The 20,498-nt window shown below is 30.0% G+C and overlaps 1 protein-coding gene across 5 annotated transcripts in view; it reads right to left on the bottom strand.

Moving 5' to 3' along the window:
• Positions 1-20,498, bottom strand: part of LOC134711646 (apoptosis-stimulating of p53 protein 1-like) — a 64,700-nt gene that overhangs the window by 25,199 nt on the left and 19,003 nt on the right. For 2 of the 5 annotated variants that reach the window (XM_063572399.1, XM_063572398.1), the window contains 3 exons: positions 15,609-15,756; positions 14,859-15,059; positions 6,595-6,650 (listed from right to left, as the gene is read on the bottom strand). In XM_063572399.1, the coding sequence (XP_063428469.1) occupies positions 6,595-6,650; positions 14,859-15,059; positions 15,609-15,756 (405 nt within the window). Of the gene's footprint in view, positions 1-1,547; positions 1,677-6,594; positions 6,651-6,761; positions 6,867-9,510; positions 9,853-14,858; positions 15,060-15,608; positions 15,757-20,498 lie in introns of those variants that run through there. The other 3 variants (XM_063572402.1, XM_063572400.1, XM_063572407.1) reach the window with 3 other exon arrangements.

The raw sequence follows: 20,498 nt of genomic DNA, 5'->3' as shown, positions 1-20,498 counted from the left end.
AAATAAAATATATTTCATTTCCTTGTAAGAGGGTAGAAAATAAGTCTTTTATATGATTTGTAATAAAAACATTTTCCCATTTACTTTATAGTGATGACAAATAAGAATTCAATTATCCATTAGATGCCATCAGGTTCCCAATTATCAGCAAACTATCTTTATGTCCCTGTAACCAAAATGACAATGTAATGGGATTGACCCTGGTGTGAACTGAGTACATCGAAATTTCAATAACTTTTGACTGGATTTTATTCATTTTTTGAAATATTTTAACTGGATCTTGTTCATGCTTTTTTTCTTTTCTGTAAACTCGAAAAAATTTAATTGTAAACCTTCTTTTTGTTAAAAGGAAAAAATGTGGCCTAAAAGAGGATTATAAAGTTATTGTATGAATTGTGAAATTTTAATGAATTTATTTTTTTATTGTTGAGTGTTTTCAAATTAATGCAGATGTTTTACCCTTAAAAAATTCTCAACCATGAAAGGGAATTATGAAAAAACTTTTTAGGTTGATAAACTAATTACTCAATTATTCAGATTAGAAATCAACAATGGGTTTGAATTGATATAATCCATCGCAATCTTCATCGCTTTCATACTAAAACATACAGAACAGACATTGATTTCCACTGGAGATTAAAGTAAAGCAATCAGGAACCCAGCAAGTCTACCCCTAAAAAATAACTTGTTCCAAAGATAAATAGCAAATGACATCTTGCAAATGGAAGGTTACAGACCATTTTTACCACTTTGCTATAAAGCCTCTGTTGGATACTGTTCTCTAAAGCCTTGGATCGTCAACAGGTGTAATCACATAGAGTCAGATTTGTGAACTGAATGTTTTTTTCAGTAGTCTGACATTAACCAGTATTGTTACAGTAATAGCAATCAGTCCATAATTGACTGGTTAAACAAAACTAGCATATGTGATCTGTCCATCAAGGGCTTCATCCCCTCTTCCCTTTTTCCATTTTCCTGTTGGGATTACTATGATATCAACTAACTTAACTGTTGTTTTTTAATTAGCTAAAGTCATGGTCATATTTTTTATATTTTACAAAATTTAAACAAACAATCTTCACAATCTTTATTGTACTTTATGAAAAATAATGTATTATGTTATTTCTGTAGAGAGATAAACACATTTAGATTTGTCATTTTAAGAAAACCAAAAATAGAATACCACAAGAATAAGTACATTTTTTTTTCCAAAATCAAAATACTGTTATTACCAAACTGCTCTCTTATTTAGATATGGGCCATTATTTTTCTGACTGATTAAACGTAAATTCAAAGATTTACCTTAATATATTTTATCAAGGATCTTTAAAAAATCAATAATATACTTTTTCTTGCTTCACAAATTTTGATTAAAAGTTTAATGAAAAAACATCATGTTTACTTTAAAACACTCACCTGACTGAAGTTGATGTTTTTATATCCTCAGTAAATAATAAGCACACTTTAATCATTCATAAAAAACGAAAAAATTGTAAAACATTCAATCAAAGAAAAGTAAAACGATTTGTGGTATTTGTGGTTTTTACCTGCATGTGTCAATTTCTGTCCGATTTCTTGCCAGTATTTGGTTGGTACAATAAAACTACCTGGTGCAATACAATCAATATGCAGCCAGGGTCGTCACATGATCTCCCAATTTAAACTATCTGAAGCCCACAAATAATTTGAAGTGCATTAATTCATTGCAGGTATATGTACTCTATATAGTCCTGTTTGAATACGAACAAAAGCAAATCGTGAAAAAACTTTTACTGTTTCAGAAAACCAAAAAATCAGTTCATAAGTCTGTTTGACTTGTGTCTTATCCAATTTGTACTTTAACAAATAAAATATGTTTAAACTAACCAAAAAATCTGAGTTAAGTTTATCCAAACGACTTGCCAGATTTACACAGTAACTAAGCTGTGATACAAATAGAAAATTTGATTACATTTTTTCGACAAACCTTTCGGTGATCCAGTTACTAAAGTTGTTTTTAAATAAATATTTAATCAGATCTAAATGTTTTTATCTCTTTATAATAATAACAGAATAAGGTTTTTTTGTACAGTACAATAAAGACCGTAAAGATTTTTTATTCAAATATTGTAAAGCCTTGAGCTGAATGATGACTTTCTATTGAAATAAACATGATTGTTGTTGATTATATATCACCACAATAATGTGTTCTACATGACCTGTTCAAATCTAAAATTCAAATTAAGTGTAAATAAGATTCATATATAACATTCTGTGGGAAAACCTCTTCATAGCAATTTTCCGTAACAAACACACGTAATCTGGTAAAAGAATTCAGTATCTTGTCAAGGAGATACAACTTACATTCTTCCGCTAATAACCTTGAGACAAGACTGAACAGAGGTAGAAAATAGTTCAATTATGAAATATGGAAAACTATCAGTAATAATAAAATTGAACACAAGATACAAGTTTATCCATTTTTTTTTAGAACAAGAGTGCACACACTGAAATGTCTCGCCTTCTTTACTAACCATTGATATTATGTTGATAGTCCTAAATATAAAGCTTTATTACAACTGTCACATAAACTTAACATAAACCATGAAAACTAAACATTGACCTTTGAACCATGAAAATGAGGTCAAGGTCAAATAAACCATGCCAGGCAGACATGCACAGCTAACAATTCTTCCAAACATCCAATATAGTTGACCTATTGCTTATAGTTTAAGAAAAACAGACTAAAACACAAAAACTTAACACAGACCAATGAACTGTGAAAATAAGGTCAAGGTAAAAAAAAACCTGCGCGACTGACATATAGAGATCATAAAATACTTCCATACACCAAATAAAGTTGACATATTGCATATAGTATAAGAAAAAAAGACTGAAACTCAAAAACTTAACTTTGACCATTGAACCATGAAAATGAGGTCAAGGTCAGATGACACCTGCCAGCTAGACATGTACACCTTATAACCATTCCATACATCAAATATAGTAGACCTATTGCATACAGTATAAGAAAAACAGACCAAAACACAAAAACTTAACTATAACCACTGAACCATGAAAATGAGGTCAAGGTCAGATGACACCTGCCAGTTGGACATGTACACCTTACAATGTTCCATACACCGAATATACTAGAACTACTGCTTATAGTATCTGAGATATGGACTTGACCACCAAAACTTAACCTTGTTCACTGATCCATGAAATGAGGTCGAGGTCAAGTGAAAACTGTCAGACAGGTATGAGGACCTTGCAAGGTACGCACATATCAAATATAGTTAACCTATTACTTATAATAAGAGAGAATTTAACATTACAAAAAATCTTAACTTTTTTTTCAAGTAGTAACTGAACCATGACAATGAGGTCAAGGACATTGAACATGTGACTGACGGAAACTTCATAACATGAGGCATCCACATACAAAGTATGAAGCATCCAGGTCTTCCACCTTCTAAAATATAAAGCTTTTAAGAAGTGAGCTAACACCGCCGCCACCGTAGCCGCCGCCGCCGGATCACTATCCCTATGTCGAGCTTTCTGCGACAAAAGTCGCAGGCTCGACAAAAATTAGAAAACATTACTTTAATAATAAAAGGTAATAACCCTTAAAGCTATCCAGAAACCTTATTTTTCTTTCATTAAAAAATCCAAACATCTAATGTTGCTTTTTCCAATTTACGGGGTCTCACTACACCTATGCTAAATTCTTCTGGTATCTATGGTAACTTTAAATTTTTCTCAAAACAAAAGGCTATGTCAACATTTTCTCTTAAAACAATCTCTATCCAAAAATTGTTTTACCTATGTAAACTTCTGAAGTACACCACATATCTCTCTCATACCAAAGTAGACCACTTAATTAGTAATGGACAATCAGAATAGTCCTTTACAAAAATACTATACAAAGAAGTAATTAATAATGTCACAAATCACATTTAATATAAAGTGTGACAGTTTTATCACCCTTTTATTCTGATACATGTCAGATAAACAGTCAAAAAGAAATTTATTCCAACACAAGATTAGGTCACCTTATGACCTGCTATTTAGATTATCTCCCCTTAAAGACCAATCTTAACAGGGCAATAGCCTGATTAAATGCCTTGTGTCACAAAACTGATAATTTTCTTCTTGCATGTCAAAGTCTATCAAATGTTTTTAAGATTACAATTCAATGTTTTTATTATAAGGACATCTATTGACCTCTAACTGACTTGACAACATAATGGGTGACCTTAAAACTTTAGTAAAATCTTTTTCATGTAGGTCTTATATTTGCTGAATATTTGCCAGACTTAACTTTACCCAGCCCATGGTTTGGTAATATGAATGAAAATTTGGTTGCCTAAAAGTACACTGAGACCTCAAGCTCACACTTTCAAAGAATTTATAATTGTAACAGGGGGTCTAATATTACATTATTTACTATAAGATAATAAAATAAATATTTTTTAACATTTACTTAAACAATGAAAATTCATGTTAATTAAACAACAGTATGTTTGCTTTTATGAGCAAATGTTGAGAATAAACTATAAAGTCTCTGTTTACTAAAATATTCAATCGATAATTTGTTATGATAATATTATGACAGATTAGTAATGTATATATGTATGAATTTTAATACTAATTTCACCCCTCACGGTAGCTACCTCCTAGTGCCGTATCTACGATTATTGTCATACTTACAATGGAATGTCTGATGTCACAAAATTAAATGTTCTATTTACACGTATGATTGTTAAAAATCTAAGGTTAAAAATGACATGAAAATATCGGACAGTTACATATAGGTGTGTCCCCCATAAATTTCTAAATACAATTTGATTAAAACTGAGTATGACAACCCAAAAGAAAAACATCCTATTCCATATGTTTAAATAAAAGCGATATCTCTAGTCGCATGACATTTTAATAACCTAAGTTTGTTTCATGCATTCAAATGAACACAACAGGTCATGAACAGTCCATTATCAACAACTCTGATTAACAGCAATAAATTGATTTTTCAATATTTTTCATTAATGACCAGCACCATGGATTGTAAGCTCATTCAAATTTCAGGAAATTTCATCCATCAATGAATGAACAATAAAGTAAAGGGCCAATAAACAGGCAACTGGCTACAATAAAATTACATTATCTACCACTCATAGGAAATTTACAAATAGGACTTGTTCTTCAAACAGAATAAATGAGTGATCAAAATTTATTCAATAAAATTTGATTACGATTCGATTTTGATTTCCAGATAAATGTCAGCTGGCAGCACGCACATATACAGGTGTTTGCCATATAAAGTTGGTACTCGATGAAGATTAAAATCTTTGATCCCTTCATATCAAAGTAGTATTAATAACAGTTTGTTTTAGGGATTATAAACTATTGTTAGGGCTAAATGGAAAGAAAAATAATATAATAAATCATAATTTGAAAGGTCAATCTTTTGTTTTGGCCATATTCCATTTTGTAAGATTGAGACAGCTACAACAAACCACAACAAAAAGTATCATGTTTTGTAAACAAAAACTCTTTGCAACCTGACAGTCCCAATTTTCAGTCTGAAATGATTGCAACTATTACTCTTAGAATGTATGATTTTAATGATTTGTATATACTAGGTCTATTTACTACATGTGATATGTAACTGTTTTATATCTTTTAATCATGGTACATGTACACATTTGTTGTATGATTGCTTTTTTCTTTTATTATTATCATTTTGTTTTTACTTGTATTGCATACATGTATATGAGGGCCTCAGGGAAGATTAGTGATTGTAACTAACTGTGTTTACCCTCTTTAAATAAAGAATTTATTATTATTATTATTATTATTATTATTATTGTTATTATTATTATTATTATAACAAAAGACAAAACATGTTTGTTGTAATTGTAACTCATATAATGTTATTAGCTTTAATCAGGACATTAATTTTATAGAGTGTATCCTTTTACAGCAGATTTCATTGAGTATGTAGCTAATGGCTATAATGGCTATATCTTTGGTTAGCTTGCTTGTTAGCTGAACCGTGAAGTCATTGTTAGGTAAGGTATACTACCCTCCTTTTAAAGTAGCGTAGTCCTACAGAGAGATAGATTGGTTATCTGTTGGGCTAGTCTACTATTAAAGGAGGGTAGTTTACCTAACCTAACAATGACTTCACGGTTCAGCTAACAAGCAAGCTAACCAAAGATATTACCATTAGCTACATACTCACTGAAATGTGCTGTAAATCTTGTTATACAGGGCCTTTGAGGCTTTCATACATTACTGTAAGGTGTGAGTTTTGCTCATTATTAAAGGCTGTATGCTGACCTGTAGCTTTTGTGTCTCGTAGGCAATCATACCCACAACTCCTTATTTCTAATTGATATTGTCATACAGTTACTAAGTTCTATGCTAATATATTTACCAGGGAAATACAAGTATATTATGTTAGATATGTCCAAAACTACCATTGCATGATAGCTAATTTCAGGTTGTGAATTTCAATGATTGAGAGACAGATTTAATTGGTAATTCTTGTTTGTTTCAAAGCCACAAGACCAATCACATTATTTATACAGATATAGTTTAGCTACATACCACATTTCTTGAAGGTGGAGGACCTCTCATACCATTTCTAGATCTGCTTCTTTGACCTAAAAATAGATATCCAAAAAATATAAACTATCCATTCTACTCATTTGCAGCATAACTGCTACCATGGTTAAACATTTGATAATAATTGAATACATCATCCATTAGTTTACCTCCTAGACTTAACCAATAAGTAGTTCTAAGGTCTAAAATCCTAAGTAAGGTTTCATCATTATAGAAAATAGAGTCATTTAGAGAATCATCCACCATTGTTATACACAAATATAGAGCTACACAATAATTCAATTCTAACTAAAAAATTAGTATATATATCAAAAGTTCAAACCTTCAGGGTACATCTGTAACCAAAAAGTCAACTTCAAAGGGTTTCAACTTACATCACAAAAGATATATTTTAATTCTCTTCCTTATTTTAAATTTTAATCTGGCCAAACATGTATGTTAACATGAGATATATTGGACTAATAAACTAACACTTTCAAATTTATCCCCAGGGTAGGTTCCCTTTGATTTTTGTAGTTCTCTGACAGGTTGTTAAAATTTTAATATTTTTAAACATTAAAACTACATGTACATTGCATGTTATTAGAAATTATAAAACAATAAATGGTTCTAAATCATCTATAAGACTCTTATCACTTCCACATGATTACAAATACTATAAACAACTTTGTTTACTTGTACTAGTGTATGAGTCAGAACAGTTTTTGATTTGAAGGGATTATCCCCAATTAAGGTAAAAAATCAAATGTCAAGAAGTTTTCTTGTAAACGTCTTTAAATTTGTTTTAAAAGGTTAAAAGTATGAAACAAGACACTCTTTGTTCTTGTATCAAATTTCTCAAAAGTTTGTTACAAAAAGATTTGTTTTCGTCAATGGAATTTACAAACCTTTTAATTCTGACAAAAACATAACCAAAGAAAGGTCATAACAATTTAAGCAATTGTTGTAAAGCAATTTGTGACTTTTTGATAACGTTTTCTCTCTCTAATTTTTATGTTAAGATCACATATCAAATTTATCTAAACTGAGCACTGGTTATATTTTCAGTATATTTATTTCATATTTTCAAGGATGTTCAAATATATATTTGTTCTTTGAAATCTAAGATGTATTTGGGATGACAGCATACATTAAATAAAATCTCATGAAACACTGAAACCAAATCTACACTGCCTTATCCTCAAAGCTATCATGTCAATGTGATATACAGCTATGGTAAGTTCGAGGCTTACAAAACTTGAATGTACTGGTAAATTTAAGGATAAATGCTATTACTGCTGTTCAACATCTTGAAAAGTTTTTGTCTGCTATACTTAACTAAAATTCTTTCATCACATGACCTTCCCTTTTTTTACATGAGGAGATTTATTTCCTTTTGCTTTGGTATTTTCCCATTGATCTTTTTTCTCTTTAGTTTTATATTACATTTCTGACAGATGTATATGGAGCCTTTACTTTATACATACAGCACAGTTTTAAATATTTTGTTCCCCTTTTAAAAAACAAACTACTAATGCAATACTCAAATAAAGAGTAAAGTGTTATTCTATAGTAATTCTAATGAAAGATACAATGGAAAATTATGGCATTCTTACTGACAAGAAAAAAAAAGAAAATTTTGTTAAGCGGAATGACTTAAACTGATTTAATCAGGTAACAATATTTGATAAATGAACAATGTCTAAAACTTTTGACATGTCATGCAACTCTTTACTTCATGAAAATCCATCCAACCAAAATCTGATCTGAACAAAATATGAACCATTTCTATTTCCAAAGTAAAACGAATCCTTTTTCTTCCCCAAATAATAAGAGTGTGAATCTTTTATCATAGAAATTTATGATTTTGTAAGCAATGTTTGTGTTTTCGCCCCGAAATAAGCCTATTAGTAATTGTATAAGATTGATGAATGAAGTATTAAAGTTTACCATCAAGCAATCTATTTTATTCTCTGTAATACTGATTTATAGACAGATGGACTTTTTACCTGGGAGGTTAGAAAGCCAATAGAAGATATTTTATAAAGACCTTGGGTCATTTTTTATGACTTAGTAGCATATTGTTAGAACACCTGGGACTAATAATGTTTAACATGGCCATTTCAAGCTTTTAACTTTATATGGACAATTTAATTATTAGATATTACTAGCAACAATGTAGCATAACAAGTATCAAATCAATACCATGTAGCTAAAAAAATATTCAGCAACTATTTTCACACGAAAAATCTGACCATTAAAATTAATAGTAAGTTATACTGAATATGACTTAGGAGTATTTTTTTTCTTAAGATTTTTTTGTGAAAAGAGCCACAGATGAATAGAGAAAGTTAAAAAAATTTGGGAAGTATATCTATTTTTTTTTCTTTCACGACAGAAAGATGGTTTGGCTGCTAATTTAGCCTGTTCTTTATAAAAATTCAACCATTATCATCGTTTTCTCTCTGGTTTTAATAAAAAAATTTAGGAATCACTGATTTTACTAAATTTTAATACAGAGATTTAAGTCTATGTATGCTTTTATACCTTGAGGTTTTATCTTTCATAGTTTTGTAATTACAAGATTTGGATTTTGTTAAAAAACAGTATAAAAGCAGTTGGTTTTCAGAGTAATTATTCAAAGATAAACTTGCTTTTTATAGTAACAACTATATATTTTTCCTGTTAAGAATTTTAACTTGCTTTTCACTATAACAAATATATATTCTCCAGCAAAGTATTTTTAACTAATATCCCCAACTATTATTTAGCATTTGTAAATAAACATAGGTCTTAAAAATCTATCATTTTTCGCTTGAACTTTTAAAATATATACAAAAGACATCGTTTTCTCACAATTTACAAATCAATATTTGTAACAGTAGCATAGATCAATGGTGATTTGGACCTTTTCCTTACCTGGTCGCATTCTTCAAATATCTTATAAAAACCACAAAATTTAAATAATCCAAGCTCAAGTGAATGTAAATCCAACGGAAAATATTTGAACCATCCGACTAAGGAAACATTTGTCAAGTTCTCTATGAAAACAATCCACTCAATGAAAATAAAACGGAGAAATTGATTAATCCTAAGCGTAGATTTCTGATCAACAGAGTCAGCTGACCTGTACAGGTAAATTGGTCATTTCTCAGGTATCTCCCACATACCTTGGCTATCTTTAATATTCAAGTACATGTACTTCACTAATTGGTGTTTTCAATTTTTAAGTGATGTTTGAATGTCTACCATATGACTGATTTAAAATCCTTCTAAATTGTATCTTAATAAGTGGACAAATTCTTGTTAATCCTATTAATCAGTCAATATTTATGAATAAACATGAGAGGATAAAAATTCCAAGCTCTGAATGGATTTTTCTATCTTGACCGTGATAATAAAAACACATCCATAATTTACCTTGATTAAAAATATTCTGGATGACTAATCTTCATAATAGCCGATCATGTTATTACCTATCGTGACCTGCAATTTCTACGTATGTGGCCTATACAATAAATACAAATGTTTTTACAAATTGTATTTCTTGCTTGTGTACACAAATAATTGCATTTAAGAAAAACTTATTATGTTGACTTAGCAATGTACATTCATAAGTTTTATCTTAAAGATTTGGGACAAATTTTGATTTAAATTTTTGCATGCAGGTGACATTTACAGAGAGTATTATATAAAAATCTCTGTTAAAATCTTACAATTACCGAGAGATAATAGGGTATAACTTAAATTTTTATTCTCACCCTGATTCAGAAAAAAATCTATTCATTAAGTTGATGGCAATTTTTAAAGCAGCATGCAAAAGATTTTTTTTTTTTTAACAAAAATCACTTAATTTCAAAGTATTTAATAGCCTTTTTAAAGAAAACAATTATTTCAGCTTTACCTTAGTGCATCAAGCCGGTAGATATAATGAAAATTAAACACAGATTACTATTTGACAGGTGAAAATTGATCAATTTAACAGGAAATCTAGTCAGATCTAATATCTTTTGACTAGTGATCAATGGAGACCCCAGAGAGATACAAGGTCTCTCCATAAAATATTTCACTGGGTATTGTGTTATTTAATACTTATTTGCCAATTGTGCATCCAAAATACCATGAATTAATATATAATATGTCTTCATATCAAAATCCTGCATAGACCAACAGAGACTTTTCAAGTTGGACATTTACATTTGAAAATTAAAAGGATACCTTGTTTCATATTACAGTTAAGAATCTTACGTCACAATTTCTATTTGCCATTGATAGCAAGCCTACATGCACTTGTATTACGGATTTCAAAATAAGACAATTTTGCAAATATGTCAAATTTTTACACCATATTCTACCAGGTAACATTATGCATACCAGTACAGTATCTGTGAAATATTCATTAGACATTATTCACAGTCATGCATTTATCATATTAAACATTGCTTTGTAAATAACTATGTTAATTTCTTTGTTTTCTACTAAAATGCAATTACAAGTGATTTTTTTTCAGTTATGTAATCCCATAATATTATATAGAAAGGAATGTATGCTATTTTTTTGGGGTCATTTATTATTTGTTTAAGACAATTCACTTTTTAATAACCAAACTCCAAGTTCTACATAAGATCTGTTACATATTTTGTTACAGGGAGTATATTGTAAATCTTGATGTAGAGTACATTTTTTTAAGCCTCAAAGTCTAAGGTTCTCCATATCAATGAAATCAAAGGGCGACTGACTGGAGAACTGACAGGACACTGGGAGTAAACATACAGGGTACAAGGATAAATGATGCCATGATGCAAGGTTTTTATTCAATGTGCATAGAATGTTTATTTCTTGAACAGCTAGGAACAAAAAATTTTACACAGGTTTTACCACACTGACACGAGATACATAGCATTGCAAACAGAACAGATACAGTAAAACTATCTGAATGATTAAATATTAAAAGCATTGAATTTGAAGGACAGGAAAATGTGTGTAAATCTCTGTACTAGACCCCAAACAGAAGGACCAAAAAAATATTTTTATGTCTGTACTAGGCACAATATAGAAGTACTGAACTAATATTGTGATATCTATGTAATAGGCTCCATACAGAGGGACCAAAATAATATGTTGATGTCTGTTCTAGGTACCATACAGAAGGACAAAAATAATGTTGTGATGTCTGAAGTCCCATACAGAAGGACAAAAATAATTTTGTGATGTCTGTTCTAGGTCCCATACAAACAGACCAAAACAATATTGTGATATCTGTACTAGACCTTATACAGAAGGACCAAAATAATAATGTGATCTCTCTGTTCTAGGACCCATAGAGAAAGATCAAAATAATATTTAGATATCTTAGTACTAGGTTCCATACAGAAGTACCTAAGTAACATTTTGGATATTTCAGTACTAGGCCCATTACAGAAGTACAAAATAATATTTAGATAGCGATAAATGTTGTAAATCCTAGTTAATCCCTGTACCCGGGTATTACGACACCAATCCTAAATGTTTATATACTAATCTACCTTTGGTCTAGTTAATCAGAATACCTTATTTAATCAGGTGAAGATAAAGAGACTATCATTACCCAATTTACTACATAAACCTATTGACACTGTCAATTTTATGTTGATTTAGTCCAGTCAACTATAAAGGGCTGGGTAAATATGGTATAGACATGTTATATTGTAAAATAAATGAGGGGCAGGGTATTTGTAGAACAATATCTAAATACATCGTAGACATGTTACATTTAAATATGTCAATGTTCCGTAATTAGGGACGAGATATGAAATTAAAACAAAATATTCAAAAAATAACGATACATCAGAAGGTCAATGAACAGGAACAGATATTATCTGTTATAATTTAAATTTGACAATACATAATCTAAAATACAGGTACTTCTATGAATTTTTTCTCAGAGTACTTGAATATCAGTATAAGTTTCTGGCAGGATAATCAGTTTATCAAAAGAGGCCATTTTCTGGCAAAAACTGAAAAACTTAAAAAATGTACCCATCTATATCTACGGACTGAATTAAAAAGAAGCCACAAATAATTTTGCTCAGGGTTATCAACTCTTGGCACTAGTATGTTTCAGTGCTGTTTTTTATATATAGAAATTCAGATCGAATCATCAAATTTTAAGAAAAAACCTGAATGTAATTGTTTGAACTGTATATGCACTAAGAATTTATCAAATGGATGATGACACCTTTCAGATACCACTAATACCAAACTGAGAACTAACACATTGCAAGTGATAATAAGTACAAAACAAACTATGAAAACTAAACTTAGTCCTTGCTCTAAACAACAAAGGTAAACATCCCTCTTACACAGACAAATACCAGCTTAGAAAATAACAAACAAAACAAGCAGAAAAGAAATGTAAAAAATCTATATCAGCGTTGCTTTAGTTTTTTTTAAATTATTTTAGCTTTAAAAATACCATATCAGAAAAGACAAGTTCAGCCATTGGAAGACATCTTGAAGGATCTATTTTTTAAATCATTGAAAACCAGTTCCTTATTCATCTCTGAATTCACCTTCAAAAACAACTATGTAACTAAAAGCATTCACAAATATAGAATTATTTATAAGTTATCTTTGTCAAGATAGAAACCTGAGAACTGTGATTCAGCAAATTCTCACATTTAAATTAATAAATTTCACATTGTTTCGTTAAAAGAAAATTAAATTCCTTCATTCGTCTCAAACAATTCTTACTCAAGGCATCAAGTTCACTTAGTATTTTAAGAATTCAAATAGAAGCTCAAAACTAGTACAAAGATTTTGGTACATATCCTGTTTTAAGTGGGTGACATTGTGTATATGTACCTAGGTCAACCCTATTATCATCTATGATCAAAACATTAGTTATAAAACATTGCTAGATATTTTACTCTGTGACCAGAAATATGAACCTATGTGAATTCATAACATCTTACTCAATATCGCTCAAACTAGCTAAGGATTTCAGACAAGATTTAGTTTTCACAGGAGAAATGGACTAAAGATTGTTTATTCCCATAAAAACAAACACTGCAAAATGGACATTTAAAATTATCAACCCTTTGTGATACAAATTTTTAGGAGCCATTTTCTCTGATAACTGTTTTTTATAACAGATTTCATGTGAAATGCCCTACCTATTTGATCATTAAAAAGTTTAATACAACATGGTAAAATCTTAAGTCACAAAATGTAAGTCTTTCTAATGTCTCCAAGGTGTCTCAGGAATTCACCGATAAAATAAATGATTGACCTTTAACCGGACTACAATTTAAAATCAATCGTTGAAAAAATAGGTACATTTATGACATCCATCATAGCTGTGGGTTAATTAAGGCATACTGTCAAGTTATACAGAAGACTTCCTATGCCTATTTATATAATAAGTTTTAATGTAGGAGTGAAATCAGAGAAACTTCATTCATATTTAGTTTAATTAGCTTTTAAAACATGTATAATTAACATTTATCATGTGGAAGTTAATATATGTCAATAAATGTAAATTTCTTCAAGAAGCATTTATGTAGTCGTAAAAAACATGTAATCACTTCATTAAAATCTAATTATAGAATAAAGTTATAAGTTTGTTGTTGGGTTCCTGACGTTTTCTGGACTTCTCCTTATTCACATAGTTATCAAAGTTGTTGAAATTTTATATCAGTAGGTTGTCATGGATATCAAGTTTTCACATACATCTCTGATTTCACTGTCATGTTTTTTATTGGTGCTGGTAAATTAAACTAAATCAGACATGAAGGTTAATAATGGTCTTCAACAAAGAAAGGTGTCTGTTGTTCTATGTCTCCCAGAACCTATAGAAGGTGTGAATATCTCTTAAAGAGTTCTGCAATTAGCATTAAACTACTTCAAGTAAAAAAAAAACTAAGATAAAAAAAACTATAACCACTGAGGTGCTCTAGAAAAACAAATCAAAACTTGGCTGGTTTAAAAATATTTGACTACTAGGAGAGAAAAAAATGGTCGTCTATAAAATGAATGTTTTTTACCATTTGAAAAGTTTTAAAATGACAAAACTAAAATAATTCAATCTTTACATATACACGGTATCCCTTTCAACAGATTCAAACGTATTTGTATAACAGTTTGTTTGGGGTTTTTTTAGTTGCTCAATGCCCCTAAATCTAGAGAAACCCCTTCCATTCAACCTTTGTAAAATTGTATATATGCACTTTACACTATTAAAAAAAAATGAAGAAAGAAAAACATAACCTAATCGCCTTATGACCTACCATCTACTTCTAACATATAATCGTCTTCACTGACTTCAGAAGACAGGTCAACACTGGGTGGTTCAGTAGGGATCTTGTCTTTGTACTCCTCAGGAATGTTCTTGTTGTTGTCATGTCGTAAGAAAAACTTGACTTCCTGTCTGTCGTGTTCCCATTCACTTAAGATCTCGTATAGTTTCTCATGTTCTCCTAGTCTATGCTCTGAAAAAAATCTCTTTTCACAATAACAGCATTCTTAATTAGTTTGATTGAATATCAAAATCTCACAACATTTTTCCCAGTCAAGTGAAACCACAGATGCCACTAGTGGAGCAGGGGCCTGTTACTTTTTTTAAGTTCCTGTTGCTCAATTTTTAGCGTCATGTTTATTGATTTAGACTGTTGTTTAAATTATTGCAACTCTTTTGACTTTGAATCGTGCTTTTGCATTCATTTTTTGGGGTATTTAGGTAAAAGTGTATATTGCATCTTATACACTTACATTTTCAAAAGTTTCCTCTGAGCATTCATGATGAAGTTTAATGTAAGAAGTTGATTTTAACTTGCCACTTGCCACTGCATAACTCCTAATAAGTTAACCCCATTTATCACTTTACAAACATAAACTTCATACTAATTTTCTTCTGTTATTTTTCATGTCAGCATGAAATTTTTACAATATTGTGCAGCATCAGGTTATTTTGAAGAGTTATTTCTGTATACTTTTGTCTCTACTATAATACTTTTCTTGCTTTGATTTTTTAGACATACCATGACCATTTGCTAGCTGTGTTAAAATGGCTGGTCCTTCCCCAGATTCCTGAACACAAGCTAGTACATCTTCACATGTAGAATCTGGATTGACTGGAAACTCTAAGCACCTTCCTTCACTGTCATCTAGATGTACTTTAAGAATTATCTGCAAGGAAAAATTATCACATGAATTTTTACTCATTGCAATGTAAGGGAGATAATTCAAATATATTTGCAGACAAGTTGTTTCACATGGGAGATAACATGATTAGATATGTATCAATTTAATTTGATTTTACAGATAAATCTTATTGTTATATTAATAAAAAAACCTCTACTTGTTCAACTCTCTCCCACACATCTTTTATTTCTTTAAACCTTTAGATGGTTTGAGGCGTCAACATAATTCCTAATTATAAGTTTATTTTTTTTACAAAATTTAAAAGCAATTATTTCTTTGACCCATAACTAATTAAGCCTTTTTGGTTAAATTTCCTGTGTATGTCACTGTATGGATAACAGTTATTTTAGAGATAAATTACAGTTTTAAACTACATGTATCATTCTTATAAAAGATTATACAATGTTTTAATGTCAAACATTGTTTCATTTTTATAAAATTTCTAAACATTATCAATGTATATTTTCAGTAACTGGTCCCTAACCCTTAAGCATGGTGGTCATGTTAATTGGCCAGCAGAATCACCAGACACCAGCTAGATACCTCAAGGATGATTATGGTCAAAATTGGTTCAAACTTGCCAAGTAGTTGCAGAAAAGATATTTGTAAAAAGGTTGATGGATGCTGACAACATATGACGACAGATTACAGACACGAAGTGATGACACAGACTCACATTGGCCCTTCAGGTTATGTGAGCTAAATTAGAAAGATAAGTTAGTCAATAGATTTCCTGATCTAACTTAATATATATAGTTTCAATAAATTACTACATTTTACATGCTTCTCCTTTTAGACATGTACCGATACAATATTTGTGAGTCAACACTGTAAACATTACAAGAAAACATCCCTTTTTACTTAAAATGTGTTCAAAATGGATCTTTGTAAAGTAATTGTTTGTCAAAAATATTTCTAGCTATATAAGGCATCTGGAGAATACAGGTTTAATCTTTTTATATGAATATGATTCAAATAAACAAAGCTTTCAATTTATAAAATAAAATATTAAAAACAAACATAACTTAGGCACCTGTTCAAACATTTGATATTCAATTATGTGAACTTATTTCACATATACAAAATAAACCATAGGTTCAATGAAATAAACGATTTTATTTATCTATATATATCATACACTAGTATCACATTTCTCCTTTTCAAGGATGTAAACAAAATATTTCAGCAAAGGTCAAAATGAAGAGCTTTTATCTTAACTCATAATCAAACATAAACAAATACAAATATTTAATAATCATGTAATGGGCCTTTGTTTTATCTTTATCTGTAAACAGTATAATTTATATATTTCAAGTGACACCAGATAAAATTATTTTTCCTATTAACCTCAAACATCAGTACACATTTTTGAAAGAAATTAAATGTATATGTACAAAGGGAGATAATTCAATAATAAAACTTTGACTCTGATCAGCTATTTTTTGACAAAATTTGAAAATTTATTGAAATAGAAAAAGACAGAAAATGCAGCAAAATTAGCAAAATAAATGTCAATTTATATTGAGAATTTTTAGATCAATATTACCATGAACAGCAAAAACTTGTTGAAATTTGAAAGCAATCAAAAATAAATAAATCAATAATTCTTTGATATCTTAAAGTACATTTATACATATTTATTTTGTTAAATAAATAAATATCCAGTTGGTGGGCGCTTTTATACAACAATCAGTCAAAATTTGTAAAAAATCTAACTTATTAAGCTATCTTGTGATAAACATATCATAAGTTGTTCTCAGCAGACTGAATATAATAAGATTTTTTGGTGTCCAAAAAATTAGACATGTTGCCATCAAAGGTACCTGAAGTATTACGGCCTCAAAGTAAAATGTTGTTTCACATTTTTGCTGTCACAATTAACACGCATAAAAAAAAATGACTTTATTTTGAATTTGTGTTTGAACTACAAGGGAAATTAGATTTTGCTGTTAACAAACACCATTCAGTAAATAGAGTAAGAAAGTATTTTCCATAGCAAAAGGTTCCTCTGCAAAAACTAACTATCTGACTAAGGCCATTAGCACAAAAATGAAAATTTTCAATTTCAACGTTAAATCAGTGCTCTTGTATGGATCAGAGACATGGAGAACAACCAAAACAATGTTGTCTAGACTCCAAAGGTTCTTCAACTACTGCCTAAGAAGAATCATGAACATCAGATGGTTCGATAAAGTAAGAAATGAAGACCTATGGAAAAGAGCTGGACAAGAACCCATTGACATCCAAATGAAGAAAAGAAAATGGATATGGATAGGCCACACACTGCAAAAACCAGCAAGCAGCATTACAAGACAGGCACTTAAGTGGAACCCTCAAGGAAAAAGAAACCGAGGACGACCAAGAAACACCTGGCGTAGGGACACAGAATCGGAAATAAAACAGCAAGGACACAACTGGAACACACTAGAAAAGCTTGCCCAAAATCGAGTTAGATGGAGGGAGTTCGTCAATGGCCTATGCTCCCCGGAGGAGCCAGGGGCCTAAGTAAAGTAAGTAAGGCCATTAGATTATTGTGTAGGCTGTTAAACACTAACAACTAACTAACCTCTATTATATCAATTGGGTGTCAATTACAATGTATCAATTACCCTATCAAATGATTCATAAATCATAGCAATACACAAAACAAAGACTGTTTACTCGTTAATTAAAAGATAATCATATGACTGACACATCCAAGAATCATGATAGTTCCAGTTCTTGGACAAAATGTGAAAGTTTACATTGTTTTGGTCTATATTGATCAGAGTATTGACTTATATCATAATCAATTTATTGTTCTATAGTAGTATGAATATGAAATTTGATAATTTTACAACCATTGAAGTAAATAGTGAAATTCTATATTTGTCTTATTATAGTAATCTTTTGATCTTTTTCACTCAGTTGTAAATAAGGCTTTTAATTACTTGACAAGTCTTTTGTTTTACGTCAACGATGCAAGGCCCATTAAAGAAATAACAGTCAGAGTTGTCAATAGCAAAAGCTGAAAATACTGACTGAAAAAGTACTTTTAATCTATGAAGAACTGTTAAGACTTGCATGAAGTTTATACATAATGCAATACCATTCAACAGTAATGCACTAAATACGTAATTTAATATATAGAGAAAACAAATCTATCCTCACCCAACATTGATCTGGCACTTTCAAAAGATTTAATTCAATTGTTTAATCATCTCATCAACTCATAAAATCATGACCCACAATTTTCCAAGGGCAGTCAAACATTTGTACAAACTTGCACTGGTTTGGTTTTAAAGTAAACACCAAAATGTATGAATGTATTGTTCACATACTGTTTTTACATGTTTGTACAACCACTTTAGATCTGATATAAGCTTTTCTTTTGAATTCTAAATATCTCTGTAAAGTTTACAAAACATATAGTACACATTAAAACTGGACAAATTTATGTTTTCAGACAGCTTTCCAACTATTATAAAATTTAGAACATAGTAATTTGGTAATGGACTAATTTAACAGTCTACCAAGACATAGGTTAGCCTATATAAAAGATTAATTATCTTAGTTCTGAGCAGGCTAGATCAGTCCGCAACCCAAATACACATGTTAACTCAAACTGAAGTCCACTGTTTGCTCTTGTTCCTAAATGCAGTTTATATAGCCAAAAAACAGTAAGGTACTATGATTATTTTTTTTATAATGAACATGCTTGTGTTTAGTTATCTATTATATTTAAGCAGTTTTCTATTCTTCTCTTTTAATTGTATGCTCTTCTATGCTTTCTCAATGACCAGAGAGTTGATGTTGTGATTTAAAAAAGTTCTTTAACCCAGCCACATTGTTATATCTCATCCCTTATCATCAGTGGTTGTCTTTACCTAAATATTTTATGTCATTTAAGGGCAATTTTGTGATAGTGGTATCTGTTATATTTATCTACAACTATTTTAGACTTGTCACTTATCTATTGTTGGAGAGACTGTATTCTGACCTCAGATTTCTTTTGTTTTTTGTGTCATTGGGTCATTTTTTTTATCAATGTGTACCTTACGTCTTGTCTTATTTGTACCAAAAAACCAAGATGTTCTGACTATGTCAAGTGAAATTAGACCTAATTAAGGTGACAGATTGACATACCAATTAGCATGTATAAAGTCATTAACATACATGTATTACAATTGAATCTATGTAAGGAGGATATTAATAGCATACAACCTAAATTCATAACTGGAAATGACAGAATAAAATTATTAAACATGTATGATTCAGAATTTTTAGAAACGATCCTGTCAAAAAATTATATAATTGGAGGAAATGGCTTCATGTAAGACTTGTGCATAATGTTGAAGTCTTCAAAAATTATATAGAATTAAAGAGAATAAGATTAAGAATGACAGAATAAAATTATCAGAATTACATGATTCAAATATCTAAAGAAATGAACCTGTCAAAAGAGTTTAATGAGTGGAAATTCCATAGCTTCATGTTAAACTTGCTATAATGTCCCAAACTTCCAAGAATTTACCTAAATAGTCACAATTCCAAAAAATAAAATAATCGGATAAAAGTTATATAGAAAACGATCATACATAAACAAAAGTAAACAAAACCACCCAACATTTAAATTCGGTTTTGCCTACAAATACAAGTGGGTTATTCATAGAGTGAAACAAGAATAACATTGTATTATTGTACAAACGTACAAATCTTGGTCATACATGTAACTATCATACCAAATT

This window comes from Mytilus trossulus, chromosome 3 (assembly GCF_036588685.1).
Source record: "Mytilus trossulus isolate FHL-02 chromosome 3, PNRI_Mtr1.1.1.hap1, whole genome shotgun sequence".
Taxonomy (NCBI): domain Eukaryota; kingdom Metazoa; phylum Mollusca; class Bivalvia; order Mytilida; family Mytilidae; genus Mytilus; species Mytilus trossulus.
This window is presented reverse-complemented; position numbering and strand designations above follow the sequence as displayed.